Source organism: Sinocyclocheilus rhinocerous, unplaced genomic scaffold (assembly GCF_001515625.1).
Source record: "Sinocyclocheilus rhinocerous isolate Xijiao unplaced genomic scaffold, SAMN03320098_v1.1 scaffold1029, whole genome shotgun sequence".
Classification (NCBI taxonomy): Eukaryota; Metazoa; Chordata; class Actinopteri; order Cypriniformes; family Cyprinidae; genus Sinocyclocheilus; species Sinocyclocheilus rhinocerous.
This window is the reverse complement of record NW_015664012.1, coordinates 285,239-295,586: the sequence shown is the minus strand read 5'-3', so window position 1 is coordinate 295,586 and position 10,348 is coordinate 285,239. Positions and strand designations below refer to the sequence as shown.

At 38.5% G+C, this 10,348-nt stretch overlaps 2 protein-coding genes across 3 annotated transcripts in view; one reads left to right on the top strand and one right to left on the bottom strand.

Annotated features, from left to right (window-relative positions):
* LOC107729181 (dnaJ homolog subfamily C member 7-like) overlaps positions 1 to 5,587 on the bottom strand; it is a 22,184-nt gene extending 16,597 nt beyond the window's left edge. Inside the window, exon 1 of the mRNA XM_016539591.1 lies at positions 5,424 to 5,587. Within this exon, the coding sequence (XP_016395077.1) occupies positions 5,424 to 5,587 (164 nt within the window). The remainder of the gene's footprint in view (positions 1 to 5,423) is intronic.
* A 2,056-nt stretch (positions 5,588 to 7,643) lies between these two features.
* LOC107729182 (NF-kappa-B inhibitor-interacting Ras-like protein 2) lies at positions 7,644 to 10,348 on the top strand. 2 transcript variants are annotated; one of them, XM_016539592.1, is made up of 4 exons: positions 7,644 to 7,743; positions 7,965 to 8,121; positions 8,215 to 8,456; positions 9,262 to 10,348. In XM_016539592.1, exons 2-4 carry the CDS (start codon positions 8,028 to 8,030, stop codon positions 9,502 to 9,504), a joined length of 579 nt encoding a protein of 192 aa, XP_016395078.1. In that variant the 5' UTR covers positions 7,644 to 7,743; positions 7,965 to 8,027; the 3' UTR covers positions 9,505 to 10,348. The 2 variants fall into 2 exon arrangements, with proteins under 2 accessions (XP_016395078.1, XP_016395079.1); XM_016539593.1 differs by having other exon boundaries at positions 7,656 to 7,743; positions 7,984 to 8,121.

The window sequence follows — 10,348 nt, the reverse complement described above, 5'->3', positions numbered from 1 at the left end:
AAGCTGAACAACGTATTTCTGATGCTGAAGACAACATTAATGGGCTAATATCCAGAGTGAGCACGTTGGAAAATACCGTCAAAACCCTTTCAAACAAAGGCAAAGATTTGGAATGCAGAAGCCGACGGAACAACGTCAGACTGGTGGGTCTACCGGAGAAAGCAGAAGGCCAGGACACGGTTGCATTTCTGGAGAAGTGGATACCGGAGGCTTTAGGAATAGAACCACGAGGGAACTTGGTAATTGAGCCCGCTCATAGAATCGGCACTCCGACATATATCGACTCGCGCAAGACACGCCCGAGGACATTGATTATGAAGTTTTTGAACTTTAAAGATAAGGAGCGGGTACTAAGGGCAGCCAGAACCAAAGGGAATGTTCTGTATAATAACGAACAGGTCCGTTTTCATCCAGACCTCTCCGCTGGTATACACAAGATGCAACGCGACTATGATGACGTGCGTAGAAGGCTGCGAGACAAGGGGATTCATAAGCACTTAATAATCTTTCCAGCACGGCTCCTGCTGACACACGGGGAAAGATCCTACACCTTCCAAACTCCGGCTGAAGATCAGCTAGCATAAGATGGGAGGCATTTAAGGCCTTTATTAGGGGCCAAATAATTAGTTTTACCAGCTCAAAGAAAAAGAGAACACTAATGGAAATGAAGACAATAAAAAAAACTAAAAAAAACTTGAAACAGATCTCTACAATAATAAACCTAAATCTATAGTTGCAAATGCACAATTACTCCTACTTAGATCACAGTACAATGAACTGTCAGTTAACAAAGCAGCAATTCACCAACAGTGAAAACGGACCCCTTTCAAACAGTGTCGTGTTCCGAACGATGTTTAAGCGACATACAGTATTGCGGTATTTTAAAAATTCATATCATAACTCAAATAAACACCGGTATTCGGTATTTTCTGAATGAAACAATAAAATGCGACTTATACGCGACTTATGTTTGTCCGCCTAAAAAACACATTCTTTTATACACATAGCACATTTTAACCATGCAGCAAACCTTTTTAAATATTTTGATAAATTACTGAAAAAATAAATAAATTAAATGACTTTTTAAACCGTTTAACTGATTGTATTAATCAGTCAAAATTCTTACGGCCGGTTAACCGGTTAAAATTAACATCCCTATTTCGATCGTAAAACAGCTGCCAGATATGAAATGTTTGGCCACTTACATCCCGCACTTTATAGCCGCTAACTGAAGCGTCGCATTGAAATTCGCACTATGCAGCTTCTGTGAACACAAAGCCAGCCTACTTTGATTTGATTGGTCATCTCAAATATATTTTGACATTGACGAGCAGTGACTGTCACCGTGACAGACAGCTGACACAGCTCAGATGAGGAGGCTTCAAGTGCCCCTATTATGGGTTATGGAAGGTTCATATTTTGGTTTTGGGAGTCCCTAACAACAGGTTGACATGCATGCAAGGTCAAAAAACACTTTCATTGTCTTATATGTATTTATTTTTACCTTACGTGCTCAACGACTCCCAAACGATTCGCTCAACGATTCATTTTTCCAAACCCCTCCTTTGCGTGACGCTAACCTGCGGTGATTGGTCGATTGGTCTCATTTTTATTTCATCATGCCTGTAATGCCTGATAAAGCAGTGTTTGTGAGCGCAGTGCTGCTTTGTGTACAGCGTTACCGGGAAAACCGCTATTTTTATCGCTCCAAAAGCACACCTAGTGGCGAAGAATAAATGAGCATTTTCATTCAAACCAACACAAAAAGACCAACAAGTGAGCAGGCAATATGCTAATGTCAACATGAAACGGCTTGGGATTCGTTTTAAAAACAACTCGTTTCAATGATTCAGAGTCGACTCTTTCTTTTGAGAGACAATTTTATACGGTGCACTTTCAGATTTAAAACTTTGCAGGATGTTTTCATTCACTTAGAGCCGTGTTACACACTGCATGAAAGGTAATGCTTTAAGTGTTTTTAAAGGTAAAGGTAAAGTTAATATTATATTAGGCAATTATTTCACAAAGTACATCTCGGAAAAATACCGAGGTCCAGGACCTCAGTGACCTCATAGCTGGCTACAGGCATGTTGAGACAGATGACACAAACAATATATTTAACATGCACCCCTGTCACAATAACAAAGCAAGTCGCCACGCCATCTACTTCATTAAAACCTTCTTTCATATCACACGGCTGAAATATTAGTCAATGATGCCTTTATCTCTGGAATATTCTCGAGAGGGTTTTACACACCAGTCGACAGCGGAGCCCACTTAAATCGCACGCCAATGTTCAACCTCACTCTCCTCTGTCAGAGCAGCTGTAGTGATACGTGTTTGTCTTGTGCCACCTGTGTGGTCATGCAAATAGTGCTTTATTCAGACCTACAGCATGACGACACATTCACACACTCCAGTTAATCTGGAAACCAAAACCAGACTGGTGCTTTCTGAGAGAAATGACGTAATGACATGAATCATTAGCAGAGCAGGTACATGAGCTGACAACACTTTAGATCACATGCACAATTTAGTCTTGACACGTTGTAGGTGTTTCCTATAGAGTGCATTAGTGCCTGCCCACTTTTTCAACAGCCTTTGTTCCGGAAGCGTTTTCCCCATTCATTTTTCTTACCTTTGTTTAAGAGTTTAAGCCATTAACCAAACCAACCATCTATGAGGTGAATCACAACAATACAAACTTTCATTTGAAGCAAAACATTTGACAATCAGACAAAAAAAAAAAAAAAAAGATACAAGGTACAAGACTGTGTTCTTAACCTTTTTAATGAGAGAATGAACTACAATCCCATGAAGCATTGCAAATAACATGAATTAAAAATGGAGAATACAAAATATTAGGTCCCCCGATATGGGTTTTTCACTGGCCGATGCCGATATTTAGAAATCAGGGCAGCCGTTGGCCGACATATGATGCCGATTTTCTTTCTTTTTTCTTTTTCAGTTTGAGTAAATGATTATTGCAGGGTGCAAGATAGTAATAGTAGTAGTAGCCTAATTCAGAGTAATAATACATGGCTCAAAACTTAAGCACCTTCTCAAAACAGTTCTGAAGCATGCTTTTTGTTTATGTTTGCTGACAGACACCAGTGTTTCCCACAGACTTGCAAATGCAAATTCATTCTCCGCCAGCAGGAGGTGCTGTTGGAGCGGGAGATATAGCGGTTTCCCCGGTAACGGCTGTAATCAAAATCAGCGCCGCGCTCACAAACGCTACTTTATCAGGCATTACAGGAAAGACGAAATGAAAATGACATCGAAGCTTTTCATATAAAAACACCCGCTTACATTTTAATTTTGAAACGCGCAGTGCTCAGTTTATTCAACAAAGTATAAGCCTTTTGGAAAATCTATTTACTCAATGAATGGGAAACACTGGACACTGCTATGGGTACTTTTTTTAGTACCACCTCAGTTGGGGTTCCAAGCGAACCGTGCCGTTACCAAAACGTGACGTGTAAACTGCTGATCACGGATTGGTCGGAGAGAATCGTCACTACCTGCGTAACTGAACTTGCGACACAAACACAACAGAACCGCTAGATTTAAATCAGCACAGCCAGCGAACGCAACTGTTTTGAACGAGCACACCTTTTGAGCCGTCCTGTACCGTACTGAGCCGTGCCGAGCCGAGTCGTACCATGCAGTGGAAAAGCGCCATTAGTGTGACTGGCCACATTTGTCCAGTTTGGCTTGGCCAGCTGACCAATCAGAGCAAAGTAGGCTTATGGAAGGGAGGGGTTTGCTCCGAACTTGCTTGGAAAGAACCGTTTAGAAATCACTGGCAAATGACTAATATTAAATGTATATTCTGCGAAAATTACAATGTTTTCTGACCTTAGATGCATTTAAACCTGTTGTAGGGGACTCCAAAATACCATATGACCTGCTCTTTAAAAAAATAAATTGAAATAATGCAGGCTGGTGGCTTCAACAAAAGCATACACCATCTATTAACAACCTCATAGCTCACAGTAGGTCTTTAGAGGTTTGCAAGTTATTGTTAAAAATTAATTCCTTCAACTTACATTAGAGTACATGGGAAACCGTAACTAAAACTATTAAAACAACAGCAGACAAGTTATAGTAGAAATCTCAAGTCAAGTACTTAAAGTTCACCAGGAACATAAGGTTTATACTGTAACATTACAGTAGTGTGCGACTCTGACAGATAATACTCTAACTACACTTAACATGAGGAAAGTTATGTCAGACCCGAGGTTAACTGCACTTCTCGCGCGTCCAGTTACAGTTCGGTAACCGATCGTTCCAAGTCAACGTTCCAAGTTCACGTCATGCCTCCGTCCGCCCACAGAAACGTCAGACAAACAGAAAGTTCCAGAAGTGAACGACTTCTTATAGGTCGCTAGTACTAACTACACTTAACATGAGGAAAGTTATGTCAGACCCGAGGTTAACTGCACTTCTCGCGCGTCCAGTTACAGTTCGGTAACCGATCGTTCCAAGTCAACGTTCCAAGTTCACGTCATGCCTCCGTCCGCCCACAGAACCGTCAAACAAACAGAAAGTTCCAGAAGTGAACGACTTCTTATAGGTCGCTAGTATTCATACATACATACATACATGCATATATAATACTTCGGGGTTCAAATTCATCGATTGACATTAATGACACCTAAACACTAAATAAACATAATCGAAACGTCATATGCATTAAAAGGGACAGTAACGTTACATCGAAAATTAAAATTCGGTCATCGAAGTAGATGTCAGGCAGCCTCAGATGTTAGTGACTGAGATATACATTTTAAAAAGCTGCGAAATCTGTTCGTGTTCCTAACTTGGACAAAATGTCCAAGCAAGTGTCAAAAGTAGTGGCCTGCAAATATAGGAGACCCGCAGGGACAGAACGTCATTTCCTCTATAACGTTACCCATGTGCGTTTTTTTTCTTTCTTTTATGCATTGTAGTTACCTACTAAGGATATCCATCAACGACTATTAATGTTTCAAATATTTAATACAACAATGCGATGATTAACTGGATGTGTGCGGGTTTAAGTGCGTCTGCATTGTGTTGTTGAGAGCAATGATGTCACGCTGCCTTCAACCTAATTCTCACCCTAAAACTGTGTCACGCCGAACAGCACATCTGTTGTGATAACAAGATGCGCGGCACCCTTGATCATCGCTTAAAAAGGGCAAAGCTCACTTAAAATGTGTTAAGAATAACACCAGGTTAATAGCATGGCACCCCAACACTAAACGCAGCTGCCTGGCATGCTAGGCCAAAGACACCCCTTGATTTTCAAGTTATGCGGCAATCACGATCTCAGGGTCTTTATACAACCGTGAGCCCGATCAAGGCTTCTCTAAAACCCAGCAACCTCACGAACAGATCGCCCGGCATCAGATTAAAGTGATCGCTTTTTCGGGTACCTCTCTAACTCCTCGTCGCTGGTTAAGTCCATCTCTGGATCCGCAGACGAGTCGTAGTCAACAGTCGCCATTTTGCTGTCCAGAGGCGGAGGATGAGATGAGGCATGTGAGCCTTTCATACCGCCTTCAGCTCCGCCTTCCGCAGCCGTGCGCAATATGCCCATAGTAGGTCAACGGATACGAGAACCTACTATAACATAGTGTGTGTAGAAACAATTTTCAGAAATAAAAGTGCACTAAAATTTAACACAAAGCATTTTGTCTAGTTAGTTCAAATTAACGGCTCCTAGTTTTTCAAAAAACTGGCCTTACGCTCTTTACATTGTTTTCAAACAATAGAGACTGCACACATATCTCTCTGGACATCAGTAGTAACTATTATAATTATGTGAAACCATTTAAAGAATGTATTTAAATAGTATAGAAGGGATTTTGATTCACGTGACTCGAGTCTTTTGAATCAGTTCACTTAAAAGATCCGCTCGGTGATCGCAGGTGACGTTGCGTTTACACCAGTAGGTGGCGACAAATGACCATATTTTCTGAATGTGGCATAATAAAGTATACTATTTATTTATTAAATTGGTTTTAAAGATTTAAAAATACAGGCAGGGAGTACTTTAGGATAAACGGCAAAAATGTCATTCAAAAGATAGAAATAAACATAAGAAAAGTAAAATAAAATAATATAAATGTTTACAAATTGGCCTATTAACCTGTGATGGACTGGCCATCTTAACACATTTTACAGCTTTCTTATTCTTCAAAGATGATATTGATAGGTATTGCATTGTTGAACTTTTGCTTTAAAAGCTAAATTGTTTACATTTAAAGTTATTATAAAGTTATAATAAGTGTTATTTTAATTTCAGTTGATGTAATAATGAGATATTAATCCTGTTTATGATCACAGGTGGTCAGCCGAATAAATAGATCATTCATTCATTCATTCAGTCGATTCAGTAAAAACAGAGAGTCATTCACAATCAAAATGTTTTATTATCCTTTATTCAAATTTCATTCAGTCAAGGAAGCGTAGGCCTATTCCTTGAGAAGGTGAAACCAATGGTTCTTCACAACCTCTGCAAGTATGACTTTGTATATAGGCTACGCTACGTCATAATGTGTTATTGATAACAAATCAGATATCTGAAACAATAGAAGACATTTTTAGTGATATTTACAATGTTTTATTTTTCTTCCTATTTAGCCTACGTTTTAAAAATTAGTTTTAGTGTAGTTAGGCTAATTGTTTTAAATAGTATCAGCCTATTTTTGGCCTATGTATTTATCTTTTTTTACTATATTCATTAATTTGTTTATTTTGCTTATATAGGCCTATGTGTTTTTCCTTGTGTGTTTTCTTTGAAGTTTTGTATCAAATGCCCTTAACCCCTTAACTGTCACTGCCCCACCTGTGGGACGCTTGGCGCTCTTTTTTGTTGTTTTTTTTCTCTATCAAATCTTTTAGTAATCATAAATTATATATCATTTGAAAGCTAAGAAGCCCAAGATTCACCCTGTGAAAACCATTTTGAAATCGGACATTGCGTTACCATGGAAACGGTACTTTAAAATCTTTTGGCGGTCTCCTCCCCCTTAGTGGGCAGTGTCAAGTGTCATATTACAAAATGCATTACGGTCTTTTAGCATTGTACTTATTTTGTTTTATATATAATAAATATTTTACATAACAGGTTTTACTCTAAAATTGGTATAAAATTAAAGCCTTATGTCTAAATAAGTTATGTGCCAAATTTGAAGTTGATATGAAAAAAATGGAGGTTCCTGTGAGAGTTTATTTAGGGCGCTATACCACAAACAGCCACCAGGTGCCATCCAAACTTGATTATTTTCTTTACAGTAAATTTAAACTTCTATAACTTTTTGATACTTTTGCAATAATCTGCTGATTTTCTTCTTTAAAAAGAGACCAACCTTATGTCTGTATTCCAAAGTGTTCATAAATTACAACAATTTAAGTTTGGATAGTGCCTATTTTTTTTAAAAAGTGACAGTTTAGGGGTTTAAATATTCTCATGAACATTTTGGTCAATGCATCACCAATCTTGACACCGAAGAGAAATATCATGTACTGGACTGAATGAGTAGCGCATCATTTTGACATATTCACCTTAGTTAATTTGGCTTATTAGTTCATTTTTATTGGTTATTAGAAATATGAAACGTGGTTAGACCGCACTGAGCATGTTCGGCATGTTGCTGTCCTCCGAACAGAAGAGGGCGCCCTGCAGCTCAACGGAACTGGTGTCAAATTTAGTCGAAGGCTGAAATCTGACATAAACAGGAAGAGAGTACGGTGAGTTAAGTCTTTCCTTAAACGTTAACTTTGGTCATCTTCTTTATGCATTTTAATATTTATCAAAGATGAATACAATTTAGTATTCAATTATGCAGTAATCTGATTATGTAAAGGCGCAGCAGGTTTATCCAAACAAGTGTGTGCGGCGCTCTTGTGAGCGTTGCATAAAACATTATTACAACACATCAGTTATTCTCACTATTCTCTTGTTGTGACAGATTTCTACTACTTCTCTAGTTTATTTCTATACTTTAATGAGGACTGAGCGCTTGTAAGAGATCATGGGCAAGAGCTGCAAGGTGGTGGTGTGTGGTCAGGTATCAGTGGGGAAAACTGCTGTTCTGGAGCAGCTGCTCTACGCCAACCATGTTGTAGGTGAGTGTTGTGACAGCACCTACCCGACAGCAGGCATTTCTCAAACCCAAATAAATAACTGAAGAGTAGATTCACATAGTACCCGTTTGGCAGGTTCAGAGACCATGGAGACACTGGAGGACATTTACATCGGGTCTGTGGAAACGGACCGCGGCACCCGAGAACAGGTGCGGTTTTACGACACGCGCGGGCTGCGTGATGGTCAGGAGTTTCCGCGGCACTACTTCACTTTCGCCGACGGATTCGTGCTCATCTACAGCATCGACAGCAAAGAGTCCTTCAAACGCGTAGAGGCTCTGAAGAAAGAGATCGACCGCTGCCGTGATAAAAAAGAGGTCTGTGTGCTTGTTATGCACCCGTTCAAAAGTTTGGGGTCCATATGATTTGATTTGATTTTTTAATTAATACTTTTATTCATCAAGGACGAATTGATCAAAAGTGACAGTAAAGACACTTATATTGTTGAAATAGCTTTCTATTTCAAATAAATGTTGTTCTTTTGAAATTTACAGTATATTCATTAAAGAATCCTGAAAAATGTATGACACTTTCTACCCAGCTAACGGGCAACGTTCTGGCAAGATTCTCTCAAAGTTACGAGCAAATGTTCTTCCAGTAACATTAATAGAATGATTGCACAAAACATTATTTATACATCATTCGTGGATAAAAGTCAATTTTTTTGTTAGCTGGGTACAAAAATATAAAGCAGAACAAATGTTTCTTGAGCAGCAAATCAGCATATTAGTATGATTTCTGAAGGATCATGTGACACTGAAGACTGGAGTAATGATGCTGAATATTCAGCTTGGCCATCACAAGAATAAATTACGTTTTAGAATATATTCAAATAAAAAAACAGTTATTTTTGCTAATATTTCATAATATTACAGTTTTACTGTATATATATATATATTTTTTTTTATCAAATAATCATAGCCTTGGTGAGCATAAGAGTTCTTGCAAAACAATAAAAAAATCTTGCCACCCCAAATTTTTGAACTATAGTGTCAGATCACGAGGAATCAAATTTTAATTGATATTTTGATATAAAACATGACAACAACAAAAAAAACTACTAACATTATAAGAGGACATCATGAAAAAAATGTAAAGAATATTTCTCTTTCTGTCTCACAGGTGACTATTGTTGTTGTGGGTAATAAGTTGGACCTGCAGGATCAGAGGAGGGTGGACAGCGAGGCGGCTCAACAGTGGGCACGGCAGGAGAAGGTCAGGCTGTGGGAGGTCACTGTGACCGACAGACGAACGCTCATCGAGCCCTTTGTCCATCTGGCCAGCAAAATGACCCAACCTCAGAGCAAATCCACCTTCCCACTCAGCCGCAACAAGAACAAGGGCAGCGGCTCCCTGGACAGCTAGAGATCGAGAAGATGGCAACAGAGCTGACAGAGTAACATAAAGATAAGATGTGTTAGATGGGAGATGTAAGGCAAATCTCTAAATAGTGACATTTTTATATCGTTCAAAACATTTGAACTTGGAGTGCCATTATAAGTTTAGCACACTGTATGAAGTTACTGCATTAATGAAGTTTTATATTCATAAACATACAGGATAGAATCCATGTGTTGCTGTGATATATGTGATATATTTATCTCATGCTTATCTTGAAGCAATTGACTGACAAAACAAAATACTGCTTTTACACTGATATATATATATACTATATATATATACCTCTACATTGCAAAAAGTTGTTACATCTTATGGGAAATCAGCTAGGATGATTCGACTTGTTCAATTCAGGCGTATTTAATGACGTTTGTGCCATGATGACTGCTCTTTTCTATGACATGAACTTGACAGAAGAATGTCTTAAGTGGACTGCATGGATGTTTTACTTATTTTCAGGTGTTCATATTTTGCGCCAGACACATTCCTATAAATTTACTGATTTATTCCATAAAAACACCTTAGTAAGTGAAATTTTACACGTGTTTGTTTGATTGTGAGTGAGAGTTCACTACTGTGCTGTTTACCCTGACGACACTGCATTTTGTGAGTAGTCATTCATATTGTGTAATGTTTGCTTTCAGTTGTGAGCATATACAATATATATCTGTTCTTTTTACATGGAAAATGTATGACTTGTGAAGATTTTACTTCTTTTTAGCTGAGATTGCTTTTAAATACATTTTGACATGCTTAAAAGCATCATAAAGCATTTTTGTCTGAAAACAAAGACTGTATGAGCATCTTAATA